General features: G+C 41.7%; 1 protein-coding gene across 2 annotated transcripts in view; it reads left to right on the top strand.

Moving 5' to 3' along the window:
- Positions 1 to 17,517, top strand: part of LOC136844459 (uncharacterized) — a 264,237-nt gene that overhangs the window by 218,177 nt on the left and 28,543 nt on the right. For both annotated transcript variants that reach the window (XM_067113714.1, XM_067113713.1), the window contains one exon: positions 7,264 to 7,443. In XM_067113714.1, the coding sequence (XP_066969815.1) occupies positions 7,264 to 7,443 (180 nt within the window). The remainder of the gene's footprint in view (positions 1 to 7,263; positions 7,444 to 17,517) is intronic.

The raw sequence follows: 17,517 nt of genomic DNA, 5'->3' as shown, positions 1-17,517 counted from the left end.
CTTATCGGGCGGTGTTTCGTTTGCTCGCTTTCCACAGTTATAGCTGGAGCGTCGAACACTGTCCCAGGGATGCATCATGAGTTCCGCTATGTTCAGTCTCCGCCAGGTTAGTCGGATCTTGTTGTTATCGTCCATGTTACCACTCCGGTGGGTATGGTTTTCGGTTAGTTGGCGCTTTCCACTATGTGGTTCCCGCCCTGGGCGTTTGAGAGTTGGGCCATATGCGAACACTCCTTTCCGCCACTTTACGCCTTTTGCATAATATGTGACATAACGAGATTTCCGTGGCAAATCACGGCGGAGTACCATAGCGCCAGACTATCTTAGAGTACTTATGTTTACATAATTAGTAGTTGGCCATTCTGTAGCATAACCTATGTTTATTATTCTGTACTACCAGATTCAATTCCAGCGGGTTTTACCTGATGACACGCATGTTTCATCACCCATAAATCTGTGTATTAGTCTTGTACTACCGGATTCAATTCCGGCGGGTTTTGCCTGATGACACGCATGTTTCATCACCCATAATCTATGTTAAGGTAGCCTATTACCGCTGGACCTACTCCGGCAGGCCTTGCCTTGACGTTACTCATGTACCGCCATTCCACTTACAGATGGTACGCTGTCAGGAGCCAGGGTGCACAGCGGTTCTCCAACAACCCTGTGGACACGAGGTGTGCCGGTCGCACTCCAGCTGCTCAGTCCACATTGGGGACCTGGTCGTTTGGCACCCTGATAGCTGTGAAGTCTGCTACGGTCTGTACAAGCTAGTGGTGGATGAGTCTGTAAGTTTTAAGAGACCGCTAACCTTTAGTCTCTTTTTTGACTTTAATGACTTATATAGACATATACGGGTAATTGGAGAATATTCTCAGTAAATCCTGCCCTTTCTTACAGTCTGACCGAATCATCCGTGACTCTTCGCTGTTGACCCTGAAGATCTGGGTCGGGGGATTTGGGAGGAACGTTGCGTCTGGCAAACCTTACGTCCTGTCAGAGGAGATCTGCAATCTCCTCTACCCCGGAGCCCGGATCTCTGCTGCAGTGCCGGCGGAATTGGCCGCCCCTATCATTGAGAGGATCCGGGAAGAGACGCAGCCCTCCCAAGATGACAACCTGTGCGGAGAGGTGGCGGAAGAGGTGGCGGCCATCAACATCCACCTCGAGCCGATGAGCGTGGACTTGGACCACCAGGTAGAAGGTAAGGTGGTAAGTGAGGCAGGGGGAGAGTGTTTTGATAGTCCCCTCTTTGGTTCTCCTTCTTCTTCTTCTTCTTCCTTTCAAGGGTTTCCCAAACCAGCTATCCTTGAGGACAGATCTAGGTCTGTTGTCCCCAAGGTGAAATCCTTGAAAAAGAAGGACTTACCAAAGTCCTCTAGACCTCAAAGGTCTAATCCGCCAGCTCCCTTAAGGTCGTCACTGGCTCTTAAACCAGTGGCGTCCACTAGTAAGGCTACTCCCCCGTCCAAAGGGTCGAGATCCAGGGTGTCCAAGGCTAATCCTCCACAGCCTAACTTTGACCCTGAGGCCTTTGCCGAACTTCTGATGCAGAAGTTAGACTCTAGGGTTGAAGCTAGGATTCAAGACCTTTCTTCCCAGCTTGCTTCAAGCTTGGAGACCTCTGGTCAGTCAGTGCTGTCATTGGCACAAAGGATGCAGGCCCAGGAAAGCTTGCTCTCCGGATTTATCCAATCCGGAGCAGTACAGCAGTCTCATGTTGTTCCGGATGCCTCCAGACTGCCCCCCGTTGATAAGGTGAACCCCGTGGCGGCTGGCTCTTCACGCCCCCCTGCATAATGATACCCTGACCATCGAGGGCTTGGGCACTTGTCGTCTGGAAGAACTGGAGTTCTTTCCACCCGACCTGGTGCCTCCCTACCCAGGCTATGCCAGGCTAACAGAGGAAGCCTGGATTAGATCAGACAAGGTCCCGAAGGAAACTGTTATCTTTCCCAGGGACCAAGCCCAATCCGCCCTGATGCGCGCTCTCACTGACTGGGAGTGTGAGAATACAAAGCTTACTCCCTTTAAAGGGAGTTTTACGATGTTCGCGGTGGGTGACTCCATCCCTACCCCCTGCACAACTAAAGTCGCAGTGTTGACTAGTCAGGCGGGAATAGAGGGCAAACCGCTGCCTCAACTCCGGCAGACAGATCCCACCTCCCTTCTTTTCCCCGGGGATTCGGAATTTTGGTCGGGAGCTCCGGCTACGTTCACGGTGGGTAAACTCGACCCCGAGTGTGCCTCCACCTTGTTCAGTGAACAGCTTCCCAAGATTCCGGAGGCCCTTCTGCAGGCGGAGTTTGAGGCTAAGTGCAGGTTGAGTCACTCCCTGCATTCCATCACCATTACAGAGGTAACAGCGTTAACTTACGCTGACGAACCTCTGTTCCAGGTCCTGACGAAATCACTGTTAGCGTCATTTCAATCGGACCTTTATGACTTTGTAGTGGCGAGACAAAACTGCCGGAAGCATATCTTCGCAGACGCCACTATCAGACACGAGCCCAATAGACTCATGAAGAGTTCTATCTGGGGACCTAACATATTCCCTGAGGATGAGGTCAATAATGTTCTGGCGGAGGCAACCAGAGCAAATCAAAGTCTTTGCTCCCGCTGGGGTCTCCCTTTTAAAAGGAAATTCACCGAGCCCTCCGGACTCAATCCAGGGAAAGGAAGAGGTTCAGGAGATATAGGAAACCCCAGGCTCAAACTGTGCTTCAAGCTGTACCGGTCTCTCAGATCGGACAGCCTTCCACATCCAAAGCTCAGCCTCAGCAGCAGTTCGTACTGATGCAGCCGGCTCAGCAAACTCCTGCTCCGCCAGCCTTCGTAGCGTCCCCAGCCTTCAACGCTTCGTTTGAAAGCCAAGGGGCGTTTCGAGGCTACAACAGGCATGCGAGGGGGAGCAGAGCCAGAGCCGCTTACAGAGGTAGGACTGCAACTAGACCTCTCTCCCGTGGAAGAGGAGGCCGAGGAGGCAGAGGAAGTAAGTCCTCTTCCATTCAATGAGTCTCCTCAGGTAGGCGGGAGGTTATATCTCTTCCGGGACCATTGGACCTTCAGTCCGTGGGCCCACAGCATAGTTTCAAAAGGTCTGGGATGGAGCTGGAGCACAGGGCCTCCTCTGCCAGTCAGATTCCATCAACCTCCATCCAAAGGCTTACTGGACTTTGTAAAAGACCTTCTTCAAAAGAAGGCAATAAAGAAAGTGAGACACCTGAAATTTCAAGGCCGTCTGTTCAGTGTCCCGAAGAAAGACTCAATCCAGCAAAGAGTAATTCTAGACTTGTCTCGTCTCAACTTATACATTCAATGCGTCAAGTTTCGCATGCTTACAATCTCGCAGGTGCGGACCCTATTTCCCCGTGGGGCCGTCACCACCTCTATAGATCTTTCAGACGCATATTATCACGTCCCGATTGTGAGAAACTTCTCTCCTTACCTAGGGTTCAGACTAGGGAAACAAGCATACTCATTCAGAGTCATGCCATTCGGGCTCAACATAGCGCCCAGGATTTTTACCAAACTGGCAGAGACAGTAGTCCAACAGCTACGGGCCCAAGGGATTATGTTAGCCGCATACCTGGACGATTGGATAATTTGGGCATCCAACACCAAGGAATGTCGAAAAGCAACATTCATAGTGATCAGCTTCCTGGAATCCTTAGGTTTTCAAATAAACAGGAAGAAATCCCGTCTAGTTCCGGAGGCTCAATTTCAGTGGTTAGGAATCCAATGGGATCTAAACACACAAAAGCTGTCACTTCCGCCAGCCAAAAGGAGGGAAATAGCCAAAGCTACCAGGCAGTTCCTCAAAAACAAAAGAGCCTCTCGTTGTACCCAGGAAAGAGTCCTGGGTTCTCTTCAGTTCGCGTCAGTGACAGATTTGCTGCTGAAAGCCAAACTGAAGGATATAAACAGAGTATGGCGGAGACGAGCCAACAGCAGAAACAGAGACAAGATGTCTCTAATTCTGCCGGTATTGAGGAAGAGGCTTTGACCATGGTCAACAGTCAAGAGTCTGTCAAGGTCAGTGCCTCTCCAATTTCCCCCTCCATCATTAGTGATCCATACGGATGCTTCCCTGAGCGGGTGGGGAGGATACTCCCAACACAAGAAAGTTCAAGGAACGTGGTCAACTGTATTCCGCCAGTTCCATATCAACATTCTAGAAGCAATGGCAGTATTTCTAACACTAAAGAAGCTACGTCCAACCAGACAGATTCATATCAGACTGGTACTGGACAGTGCAGTAGTTGTACATTGTATAAAGAGAGGGGGCTCCAAGTCAAGCCATATCAATCAGGTAATGGTTGCAATTTTCTCTCTGGCAAGGAAACATCTTTGGCACCTGTCAGCTACCCATCTGGCAGGTGTTCGGAATGTCATTGCAGATTCACTATCCAGGACAACTCCACTGGAGTCGGAATGGTCATTGGACAAAGCATCATTCGAGTGGATTTGTCTTCAGGTACCGGGTCTCCAGGTGGACCTGTTTGCCACAGAGAGCAACCACAAGCTTCCGTGTTACGTTGCTCCCAATCTAGACCCTCTAGCTCACTCCACGGATGCGATGTCAATAGACTGGAACAGGTGGCAAAGGATCTATCTGTTTCCACCAATAAACCTATTAATGAAAGTTTTACACAAACTCAGATCATTCAAAGGTCAAGTAGCACTTGTAGCACCCAACTGGCTGAAGAGCAATTGGTTTCCTCTTCTGCTGGAGTTAAAACTCCGGCGCAAACAAATTCCCAGTCCAAGATTGACACAAGTAGTACAAACTCGGACTGTGTCAGCTTCCTTAAGAATTCTGAATGCCCTAGCTTTATGGACTTCATGAAGTTTGCAGCTCAGAAAGACGCTAACATTGATCCTATTAATACACTGTTCATAGAATCAGACAAGAGGAATCTACTCTCAGACAATATGACTCAGCAGTTAAAAAGTTAGCATTATTTCTGAGGAATCTGAAGCTCAGGAAATGACCACGAACCTAGCAATCTCTTTCTTCAGATCATTATTTGAGAAAGGACTGTCCTCTAGTACTATTACTACAGCAAAATCGGCTTTAAGAAAAATATTTTTACATGGCTTCAATATTAACCTTACAGACTCATATTTTTCGTCAATTCCTAAAGCATGCGCTCGTCTTAGACCAGCAACCCGTCCTCACACGGTTTCCTGGTTCTTAAATGACGTACTTAAATTAGCATCAGACACTGATAATGAATTATGTTCATACTCGAGTCTGTTAAGGAAAACGTTATTTCTAGTAAGTCTAGCCTCAGGGGCTAGAATTTCTGGACTGTCTGCTCTCTAGAGAACCGAACCATGTTGATTTCCTCCCGTCAGGAGAAGTTCTGTTGCCTCCGGATCTCAAGTTTCTAGCAAAGAATGAGGATCCACAAAATAGATGGTCTCCTTGGAAGGTTATTCCCCTTCCACAGGATCTGTCCTTATGTCCAGTTAACACTTTAAAAGCTTATTTAAATAGAACTTCTAATAGAATGTCTGGCCCTCTTTTTGTTAGGGAAAATGGAGGAACCATTTCCTTAAAGGCCATCAGGCAACAAATACTGTATTTCATAAAGCAAGCAAACCCAGATTCAGTACCTAGGGTACATGATATTTGGGCGATGGCCACTTCAGCTAATTATTTTCATAATATGAATTTTGATGACCTTAAAAAGTATACGGGCTGGAAATCACCAACAGTGTTCAAACGCCACTATCTTAAGTCTCTAGAGGCTCTTAAATACTCCACAGTGGCTGCAGGAAGTATTGTTCCCCCAGCCCTAGACTAGTTATGTAACCTTAGTTTATCCTTTTGTTTATTCTCTCTCGCCTACCTGCCTCGTTTGCTTGCCTTGCCCTCTAACCTTTAGGTCAGGCCTGCTTCACAGCCTGACTCCTGGCCGTTCCATGGATATCCTGTTGTAATCTTTTTGTTAGTCTTAAGTGTCTTGGTGTTAGTTATTTATGATTTAGACTGTGTCCCCTATAATGTTAATTATGTTTTTATTATAAATGTTTTGGGTTATTAAAACAGTAACTTTCTCATAGTTTTATTTAGCTCCATTAAGGTAATTCTTAGAGGGCTCCACCAAGCTTTTGTATTGCTGATTCTCTGTCACGATTTCACTGGCTGACGCAGGTCGAGCCCAGAAAAGGGATTTTGACAAAGGAAAAATCTATTTCTGGGGGAGGACCTATGTCACCCAGTGACCCATCCCTGTACTTCCTTTTTCCCTCCCGAGTGGCATACCAAGCTTGGAGGATGCTAACTTGGGATGTTTATAAGATAGCGGCCGGGGTGGTGGTTGGCTGGGTGCGGAGGGTGAGGTTTAGAACGGCCCCTCACTTTTCGGGGTTTTAAGATTGGAGAAGTCTATAAGGACGGAGACCTGTGGTCGTGGCAACCACTCACCCCTTGTGTATACCGACACCATCTAATGGCGTTCGATCCAGGGGTCGTAACCCTGGCATTATGGTTAGCTTTTTCTGTGGTATATTTAGCAATACTTATACCTAGAAATCAGTGCTAATGGACTATTTCACTGGGTGACACAGGTCCTCCCCCAGAAATATATTTTTCCTTTGTCAAAATCCCTTTATTATGCAGTAAGAAGGTATTCAACAATTTTATTAGAAAATTTACACGGAGTTCAAATCCTTCCCATTTATGTTATGATCATCATTTTCATGTATTGCCTTCAGATACATCCATTGCAGACTCCATTGCCCATTGTCATGAGGTTTTGCATACAGTACATATTAGTATTTGAAGAAGTAAAATGTTTAGTTAAGATTAGTTTCAAGGTCATTCATTCACTTGCAGATTTTACATTACATTAACCGTGCCCAGTTATTTTGAAACCAGGAAACATATAGAAAGTTGAAATAAGAGAAATGACAATTCAAACCAGTCCTCATTATAAGTAAAGCTACTGGGGTGCTGCTTTTTTTGCAAACTTACTCTTTATTAATGTGTGTGTGGTCATTCACCCCACTATACAAAATGGTGAATGGAAAGGGGAAGAATGGGTCAGCAAGGGAATTCTTCATACTAAAATATGTGATTATTGTCAGTTGGTTACTTTACTGTGTTTTTGGGACTACCTTTCTTATAGTTCCTCCTTTGTAATTACTGGTCAAAATTTTAGTTAAATTAGGTTACATCTCAGTCATCAGTTTAAGTCTATTTGGATTAAGTGAGAATGGAATAGATTTTAATGATTATCATCTGATTTTCAGACAGAGGGGAATTTGATCCTGAAGGTTCATCATACCCCCTGGGAGCACCATTCCTCTCCAGATGATCCCTTGCTAGGCTTTGTTTGTGTGGATGCTACCTCAATATGGAGTGGCCATGTATCACTTTGTGGCTGGTATCCTCTTTTAGATCTGCTAGGTTGTGTTAGGGGTCATATTAAGGTAAGTTTATCATTAATTTTATCAGCTAGGAACCCTCAACCCCTTTATATTGTTAAACTGTATCAGCAGTTAAGTTAATCTTGGTTTGACCTAAGTATATTGGAAAGGTAAACTGAAATTCATAAGGTCCAGTCCATCATGCTGTTACCAAAACTTCTGTAAGTGAGCAGTCACCAGTGGTATTTTGACTGCAGTGTTATGTGATTGTCTCTGTGGGACACTTAAGTGATTGTCTCTGTGGGACATCTTTGTGTCTTTGTACTTTATTGTTCCACTATTACTGCAGTTAACCTGACTAAACATAACAGCAGTAAATGCAAGGAATGTTTTTTAAACTAATATTCTAAAGTTTGTCCAAGTTTTTCACCAGTTTCATTTTTGTTGAATAACAAAATAGTCATGTATGTTCTAATTATTGTAACGTTACTAATATTGTGAATACAGTTTTGCATTTATTTTATAGATTGAAAAAGGAAAATAGTTGAAAGAATAGTATTGTGCTTGTTTACCTAGAATATACATACTTTTACATTGATCATATTTTCATTTGAATGTTCTGTATAGTAGTCGTTTCATAATTCTCATTAAAAATTGTAAGAAATATTGTCTGTGAAAATGTTTGGTCATTTTGTAGTTTCTGTGACTACGACAGTATTAAGAATGTGTGTATCATTTATTTGAGACTAGTTTACTATTAATCTCAAAAGTTGGTTACATATTTCAAAAATATATACAGTGGTATCATAAGTGATTCCACTAGTCATAGGTTTACATTCAAAGGAGAAAGGATGAAGTGTTGTTGCAGTGCTGTAGTGGTATAATTACAATAGTGTTTTGATACAGTAGCCTTGCACCTAGCATGGATGGTGTATTCTTTAAGCCAAACGTGGAAGGATAGTGTAACAGACCTCCAAGCTCAAAAATCAGAAATTACATTGCTGGTCTCAAAGTCTTGGTGAAGCAATATGTGCCTTGCATAACAACTCCTATTATGCATATAAAAAATGTTAAATATTTATATTATTGGCAAGCATTGCAAGAATTACTTTCTCTTTATCCAGTATGACATAATCTGTACAGTACTTAATTCATCATTTTCTAACAGTATGAATGCAATCATTTTAGTTAAAAAAAGTAATTGGACAATCAGTCATGTACATAGCTAACAGCACCATAATTTTGAAATTGATATTGTAACTCAGATCTCTTAAAGCAAAACCACATAAGAAAATCTGTGCAAGTTGTAAGTCTGCTGTACAGTATTTAGAAAGTGTACATGCTAATTTTGTATCAGCATAAGGATGAAAATTAATATACAAGTTGAGCATTGTGGTAAGGTAATTGCTGTGTATTCTTAAGGGTTGTTAATTTTTATATTCATTTGTGTGAGGATTGCCAAAATACTTGCCCTCTCTAGAAAAAGATAAATAAAACCCAAAGGATCCAGCTCAAACCATTAAGAACCTGAGGATGAAAGCCAACAGCTTGGACCAGCAAAACATCCAACTACAGCATCCCCCACCCATTCCATGATGCCCAAGAGATAATCACCAATGTTTGTCAAAGCTTTGATTTAGGTGCGTAACAGAACAAGAATAAAATAAAAGGGGAGGGCAGGTGGTATGAATTGAGCAGTATGGATTAACATGAAACAGTACAGTATTAGTTTTTATTGGCTGTGTATTCCAATATTCCAATTTCATTGTGTGCTGCTGAAGAAATCATAACAGAAGTATTGATTTTTTTAAACAATTATAAACAAAATTTGCAAACCCATTATTTTTACTTGGTCTATTCATGCTTCTGTATAGAGCCCCAAACGTCCAATTCTGGAAGGAAAAGAAGGAAGAAAACCTGGTACACTGTACAGTACTTCCTGTATGTTGGCACATGTGCATGTTTTCCCAAGCCCTTTATGGCAAATGTTAGTTTTGTTGTCTGGATAGTTTTCAACTGAACAGTGGTGTTGGGACGAGAGCATTCAAGAGTATGGAATTGGTTTTCAAAGCAGTATTTTATTATTTGTGTGAAATTTCAGTTGTATCTTGACAAATCTATTTCTTTACATACCCTGAATATCAGCTTACATGAGGAGAGCTAATCTCTTGTGGCCATATGGAAGAAAAATAACAATCTGAAGAAACCACAAATTAGTAACAGGAATGAAGTGTCATTGAATTAGTATTACTCCAAGTACTGAGAGAGTTTGTGGTGCAGGTCTCCCTCTCTTTATGCGAGGGTTAGGGGACAAAAAACCTCGCATATATTGAAATTGCATAAAGAGAATATGTAAACCAGTGGGAAAAATAGGGTAGGTTCCCAGGTCATGAATATATCATAATGAATAATATTTTTCATGGTTAAAATGGAAACAAGTATTACAGAATGCTTTTATCATACAAAAGTAACATAAAATGCATGATTTCTGGCAAAAAGGTGCATAGAATGATGGCTAGGCTAGCCTCTTACATAAACAAAAGAACGACAGTGACGCTGAAATATTTTTTCTTTGAACAACGAATGCATAAAAATGTTTCCTCTTTTCTTTTTTCTTTACAAAAACAACAAATGAGCAGTTCAAGAAACGAAACATTTAATTTACCAAAAATAATGTTGACTGATGAATGAGAACATTGTTTACATCTGGGGGGTGGGGGATGGATCATCTGGGTCCGACTCAATGAATGGAAGAGTGACGTCGAATGTTGATCGTAATGATGATGACGAATGTACAGGTTTCAGGTGTACTGTTGCTACTAGACGGTGCTGATGTTGCGGGTTCTGGGGTGGTAGACAATGGTCTAAAGAAATTTAGCATGGTTGATTGCTTCATTACATTTCTCTTATGATTATATAAAGTTCTTTGTATGGAGCGAGCACTTCTTGTATCTGCCGTTTTAACTTGAAACTTCTCTCGTGGTTAGGATCGAAATTTTCGAATTTCTGAATTAATGCTTTAGTATTGGAGAACAATTCAGACAGTTTTTTCACACTCAGATCTTTAATTTTCATATCACCATCATCATCATTTCCACTTTCCTCTACAGCTGTCCCCACAGTCATCCACCCTTTTTTATTTGCATACCAGTGAACAGGCATTGTCTGTTTACTTATGCCTTTTAATGCACGAGGGTTTTGTGCGTGATAAACAGCAGCGGGCTTTAACTTGAAATCGCCTGCCGCGTTGCCATGTAACATCAATGTTATCCTACCTTTAAAGGGCTTGAAACCAAGGGGAACTTTTTTTTTTCTTTGCTTTTATATGTTCTATTAGTCATTCTTTTCCAAAATAGTCCTGTCTCGTCGGCATTAAAAACTTGCTTTGGACTATATCCCATTTCATGCACGATAGCTTTAAGTTCTTCTGGAAATTTGGCAGCAGCGTCATGGTCAGCACTTCCATGTTCACCACACGAAATGATATTATGCAAATTCTGTCGACAAATAAATTTATCTAACCATCCCTGACTTGCAACAAAAGGCTCTGGATCTTTTATCTTTTCATTTTCAACCACACGCTGATAAAAATGTAATGCCTTTCCTCGTAAAACACTATTACTAAGCTTTGAATGGTTTACTTTCGTCTCACGTTCAGTGTAGAGAAAGAGAGCATTTTTTCCATTTTTTCGACCAGTGGATTTCTGACTCTTGTTATTTTTGCTGATAACAGTGTAGACTGTATCACTGAAGCACGAATCTTTTCTGCATTAGCCTTAATATTCCTAATCATGGATTCACCAACTCCAGACACATGTCCAGGAGCGCTATTTCCATCACCTGCGTCTCCCCTCTGTAATATTTCCAGTTTTGTTTCAAGGGTCAGAACTTTTCTTTGACACTTTGCAACATTTTCATTTGAAGAAGATGATGCTAGTCATTTGGGTCCCATTATGCAGAAAAATAACTAGCAGTATGAATATGAAATAGCGAGAACTAGCAAACACGATCGGGATTGTGTTAGCGACAGATTGAGCATCCGAACTCCGCAAATAATACTGTATTTGGCGCCATGTGTGTCACTCACCTGTTCATGCAGAGATGAAATGAGTATTGTGATGGGCATCTCGTACTTGCATAATTGCAAATTTTCCCTAATGTAAAAAGAGTGAAGGTATAAAAATGTAATTCGCATAATAGTGAATTCGCATAAAGAGAGGGGACCTGTACACATATGTGACCTTGTAAGCAATAGTAAGGCTTGACATTTTATGAAGAAAACTTGAGAAATGGAAGTACACTAACCACATTCATAGGATGTCCAAGGAATGATTAATGATGTAACAAGGATGACTGCTGACTTCAGAAACTACTGGAGCATGGAGTCCTAGCCCAGCTGTAACTGCTAGATCTAGGTAAGACAGCTGCAAAAACTTATGGGTAATATCTATTAGATGAAAACATGAAGCCTTGTGGCATCTCCAGCAGCAACCCATAAAAATGCATCAATATGTACAATTCTCTTGAAAAGCAAAGAAACAGTACCTAACCAGCTGTCCTCCAGAATTCCATCTTGTGTCTGGATATTGCCCATCTGAGCCAGAAGGAGACCTACTTTTTCATCATACTTTTGAATAAAAATATCTTGACTTACCATATTTGATGGCATATAAGATTCCCAAATTTTAGAATGGAATAAAAAAAATTTTGGTATTTACTTGTAAGCATTTAATGTTACGAAATATTTACTTACCATATGACAGAAAAAACTTGGCCAAAGCATTCAGCTAGGACAGTTGTAAAAGTCTTTTTAATAATAATTCTAGTGTAGAAAAAAATGAAAGCAGCCTAGGTACAGCAGAAAAAATTTTTATAATACTCCCCTCCATCTCTGCTTCCGATGGTGACAATGAATTTATGACTTTGAATTCGGAAACAAAATAAAAAAAAAATGTAAGAAAATCTAAGTGTGTGTATTAGAATCAGATTGTCAGTAAATTTAATTCAATAAATTTATGACCATGATTTTGTTGTGCTATGTAAAAACGTGTAAGCCTAGCCTATGATAACATGTATGTGTACATACATGTACCCATCACAGTAAGTTCACTACACATTTACTGTGCCCCACCCCTCCCATCTCTGATACAGCGTTATTGACATATATTTAATGCATTAGTGTGTTATTAATAGGGGAATGTAGTGTGGCATACATATTTCTTGAGTTTGTATATAGTATATGCATTTGCTCAGCTTCCTCTCTCTCTGGAGATATTCTTTATAACAAATAAAAAAGAAAGATTTTGACAGAGAAATGCCAAATTTAAAAAAATATATACAGGCGGTCCCCGGTTTACGGCGGGGGTTCCGTTCTTGCGCCGCGTCGTAACCCGAAAATCGTCGTAAGCCGGAACATCGTCGAAAATCGTCAAAAATCATAAGAAAACCTTACTTTTAATGCTCTGGGTGCATTGAAAACGATGTAAACTGCATTATTATTGAGTTTTACATCAAAAAAACCTTCAAATTATGATTATTCTGCCATTTTGGGGCCATATTTCTTCCGTCGGATCGCGTCGTGACGCGTCGTAACCCCGAACATGCGTCGTAAGCCAGGAAATAATTTCTGATGAATATATTTGAAAAGCGTCGTAACCTCGGATCGTCGTAAGCCGGAACCGTCGTAAACCGGGGACTGCCTGTATATATATTTTGAGAGGGGAAAAGAGAGAAAGATTTAAAAACCTTTCATACTATATTCCAAGTTAGGTGAGCACTGGATAATATTCAGTTGGAGGTATTTTGAGTTATTTAATAATAAAATTGGAAAACAGGTATTAGTTTATAGATAAATAATGACAAAATGACTGTGGTTGATATAACTATTACTTTCATGCCAGACATAAGGAGGTATTGGACTTCTTACATCATGGTCTTCTCTTCACCTATAAGGCATCTTTGACATTGTCTTCCTTCCTAAGTTATGATAGTCTTTTGTGTTCTCCTTGCTGCCTCGCTCACTTCTCAAAGGTTAATAGGGACATTGGTTATGGCATACTCTATGTAGGCTGTCTTAATTCAAGGTCTATCAGTTTCGATGTGACTGGGAGCCCTTCACACAAAATAAAGCTAGTTATAATTAATGGGTTTCCAGAAAAAGTATTACAGCATTAAAACATAATTAAAAACATAATTTTTGTGATTTCCTTGACTTTTGATCATGTAGTCAGAAGAATCCTGGTTGACTTATAACCCTCTCAAAGAACCTCCATGCCTCAGTCATCAGCTTCCCAGAATTTCCAAGAAATTTTCTAGCTATGGCTTTGAGTGATTGGAATCTTAGTCTCTTCCATGCCTTCCCCATTATCTTTTCTTCACCTTGACCTCCTTCCTATGTAGGATATGAGGAGGCCTGTGAAAACATTCTAAATTATTTTAGTTAGTAACGAATAAGCCTTCACCTACTGATTAAAGAGTTCATTGTTGAACCCTCTGTGCCCTCATTATGAATAAAAAAAAAGGGACTTCATGCTTAAAAACCTTATTTTAAAAATGCTGTACACATATACCTGTTACCACATAATATCTCAACACAATCTTGCCACCATGAGATTCTTCTTCCTTAATCCAAGAAAAAATTGGTATACCTGATTGTGGCCAGATAATGCTGCAACATCTTTGGAACTTTGGTCAGTTTCAGTTTGGCTTCATAAAATCAGTAAAGGCTTTTCTCAGCCAAGGCTCCATCAGAGCTTTTCCAGAATTTTTAACTGTCTGTAGGACAGAAAGAATGCTGAATAGTTACCATAAAGTTTTAGCTAATGCAAAAAAAAAAAATGTAAATTAGTAAAATGAACACCAATTTCCTTATTGTAATGAAGGGTTTGGAAGTTACCTACATTATCTTTACTGTACCAGTAAATTACTGATGGGTATTTGTTATCAGTTTGCCTGTTTTTTATAGCCTTTTTTTTTTACAAAGCATTAATACCTATGATAGATGAAGGGATATGAAATAAAAATAATCCAAAACAATCATTATTGTGTACAGAAAAACAGACTAATGATTTTGTGGCGGGATTTTAAAACACAAAAAACAGTACACAACACTCACCCTGGTCCTTGGTTGCTGGAAGATGGAGTAAGGCGTCCACGGTCACCAACACAGCACACAAAAAAACACAAACCCAACCAAAACAGAAAAACACACGACTCACGAACATACAGCAACAAGAACAGCACACTAACAAGGAAAACCAACAACTCTCAAAAAGCACACAAAAAACTGTCTAAACCAAACGACAGACCAGCACTAGCTCTGACTCAAGACTCTCTCAAAACCGAAAAAAAAACTCCCTCGACATTTGCACAGACAGACAGCACCGTAAACAACCTAACGACCTCATCCCTCTTCCAACAACCGAAGCACTCACTAACGACAATTACACTCTCTCTCTCTCTCTCTCTCTCTCTCTCTCTCTCTCTCTCTCTCTCTCTCTCTCTCTCTCTCTCTCTCTCTCTCTCTCTCTCTCTCTCTCTCTCACAAAACGTTGGGAAATGCTAAATAAAAACAAATTTATTCATCCCTCTATATTTCTCCCCCCTTTTTAGCATTTCCCAACCAACACCTTTCACACCTCTTTCAAATCGCCTTACAAACACCCACGGATGCTCACTAGCAGGTCCTCTAGATTGCGTTCGCGGGCACGCAATCATTCTCTCAGAATCATTCTCTCTTCTAGCAACATTCAAACTCACATCTTCTCCTCCATTCTCTCTCAGATTCACGCTATCTTCTTCACTATTACCACTCTCAATTTCATCCACAATCTCATCTATACCCTCTAACTCGTTCCCGAATACCTCCCCCAATTCTTCAACTAACCCATCCCATTCGCTCATTGACCTTTCCAATTCTTGCAACGATTTATTCATGCTTTCAATCACTTGTATATTCCTGCTACGCTCTCTTACTCTTACACTTTCGCTCACCTCCAACCGTTCACTAACCCCTACACGTTCAGTCAACTCAGTTATATCAAACCCGCATATGCTATACGTTCTATTCATACCATCCCAATCATCCAGTATTACACGCTTTATCACTCATTTCCACTTTGGCACTCACACCCTATCACACAACTTACGATCACTCCGTTCACTTACGTTCTTCCCTTTCTTACGTTTCCTACCATACTCTATCAAAACAAATTGCTGATCCTCATGCAACAACCCCTCACGTACATGCATCACATGCACCGCTTGCATCCTGGAGGATCCACCCATTTGAACCCCTTCACACTCAGTTTCCCGAATTCGCTGTCACAGTCACCCTCTTTCGTCTACATACACTTGATACATGCCCTTCCATTCCACATTCGTCACACTTTGCTCTCGGTTCTGAACACATTCTCGCATAATGCCCATTCTTACCACAGTTGCCACATATTACATTCACTCGGGTACCCCCACAACCATTAGCAATATAACCCACCTGTCCGCACCTGTAGCATTTAACCCCCCTATCTTTCGTACACTCCCTTACCAAATGTCCCGATTGCCCACACCCGAAACACGCTCCTAAAGCCCACCTACACTCATTCTTTGTATGTCCTTCCTTTCCACATCTAAAACACTTCGCTCGACTTCCACTCATCGACCTTCCCCTTTGTACACTACTATCCCTAACCCGTCCAACCCGTTGTTCCCTTACAAACCCACCATTCATCCTCCCTGGCACCTCCACATTACTTGCTCTTACACTCCTATCTATTACACTATCGCCATTCTCATTGGGCCCCTCAACACTGCATCCCTAAAGCTTCCAAACTCTGGTACTCTCTCATCTACCCCAGCCCTTACACTTACACTTCTGCTCTCTTTTATAACCCTGTCAAGCTCATAATCTTCTACAATTTCAAAATTTCTCCCCAAGTCAACCTTTCATTCGTCCATCTTTTCTTCTCCTTCCGCTTCAAGTTCACAAATTCTCTAACTCCATCTGGCACTGTCCCTAACAACTTCCGTACTAACTCCTTACATTCATCTATCCCATCATCCCCAAACTTCTTCCTTGCCAACGTCTCCAGCCTACAAGCATACAGTGACAAGGTTTCCCCAGCTTTCATTCTTGCCCCATCAAATTCATTCTTCCTCTTATACTTAACACTCGCTTTCATACGCCTCGCTTGCTCAACTAGTCTAGCTTTCACCTTGTCATACTCAACATCTCCCACACTCATAATAACCCTATACATATCAAGCAAAAACCCAGTCAAATATTCTCCTAATTCTCGTGCCCACACTCTCTTACTTTCCCCATACTTATCCTGACAAAACCTTTCATACTCCCTAAAGAAATTATGCACATCCCTACTTCCATACTCATTATACTTTTCACACCGGGGTACCTCCCTCACATACATAGCCTTTCTCACTTCTTTTTCACTTTCACTCTCTCTTTCGCTACTTTCACTCTGTCCTTTCATACCCTCTTCCGAATACAAAGAGTCCACTTCCGCACTTACATTCGTCTTACTCATTACACTCTTCTTCCCCCTCTTTTTATCCACTTTTATCCACTCACCTCCATCCACCTCACTATCACTACTGCCTTCACCCTCTCCCTCCTTTCCTGCCTTTCCCACTTCCTTACCCTTCTTACCAATTTCCTTTCCCTTTCCCTTCTTCCCTTTTCCTTCCCCTGACTTATCCTTACTTTCCCTCTGTTCCTTCCCTTGCTTTTCATTCCCCTTTTCCTTACCCTGCCTCTCATTCCCTCGTTTCTTACTTCCTATTCCCATATCACTTTCATCACTCACGCTTCCATTCACTTCTTCCTCCTTTTCTTTCTCTCTTGCCCCTTCACACGTTCCAGAGAACCTGCCTCCAACAGCCCCTTCTCCAAAAACACCCTTGAACATATCTTTCACCATTTCTTCCACACCTTTCATCATTCCCTCCAACCTTTTATCCATCCTCTCTTCTGACTCTTTCATCTCCCCTTTCATTTCTTCTTTCGCACTCCTTAGCATTCCCCCCATCTCCTCCAACTGACTCCTCAACTCCTCATTCTCACCCATCAGCCTCTCATTCTCCTCTCTTGCCAGCCGCAACTCCTCTCTCAACCTCCCCAGT

This window comes from Macrobrachium rosenbergii, chromosome 12 (genome assembly GCF_040412425.1).
Source record: "Macrobrachium rosenbergii isolate ZJJX-2024 chromosome 12, ASM4041242v1, whole genome shotgun sequence".
In the NCBI taxonomy this organism is placed as follows: domain Eukaryota; kingdom Metazoa; phylum Arthropoda; class Malacostraca; order Decapoda; family Palaemonidae; genus Macrobrachium; species Macrobrachium rosenbergii.
The sequence above is the reverse complement of the archived record's forward strand: the minus strand, read 5'-3'. Positions and strand labels throughout refer to the sequence as shown.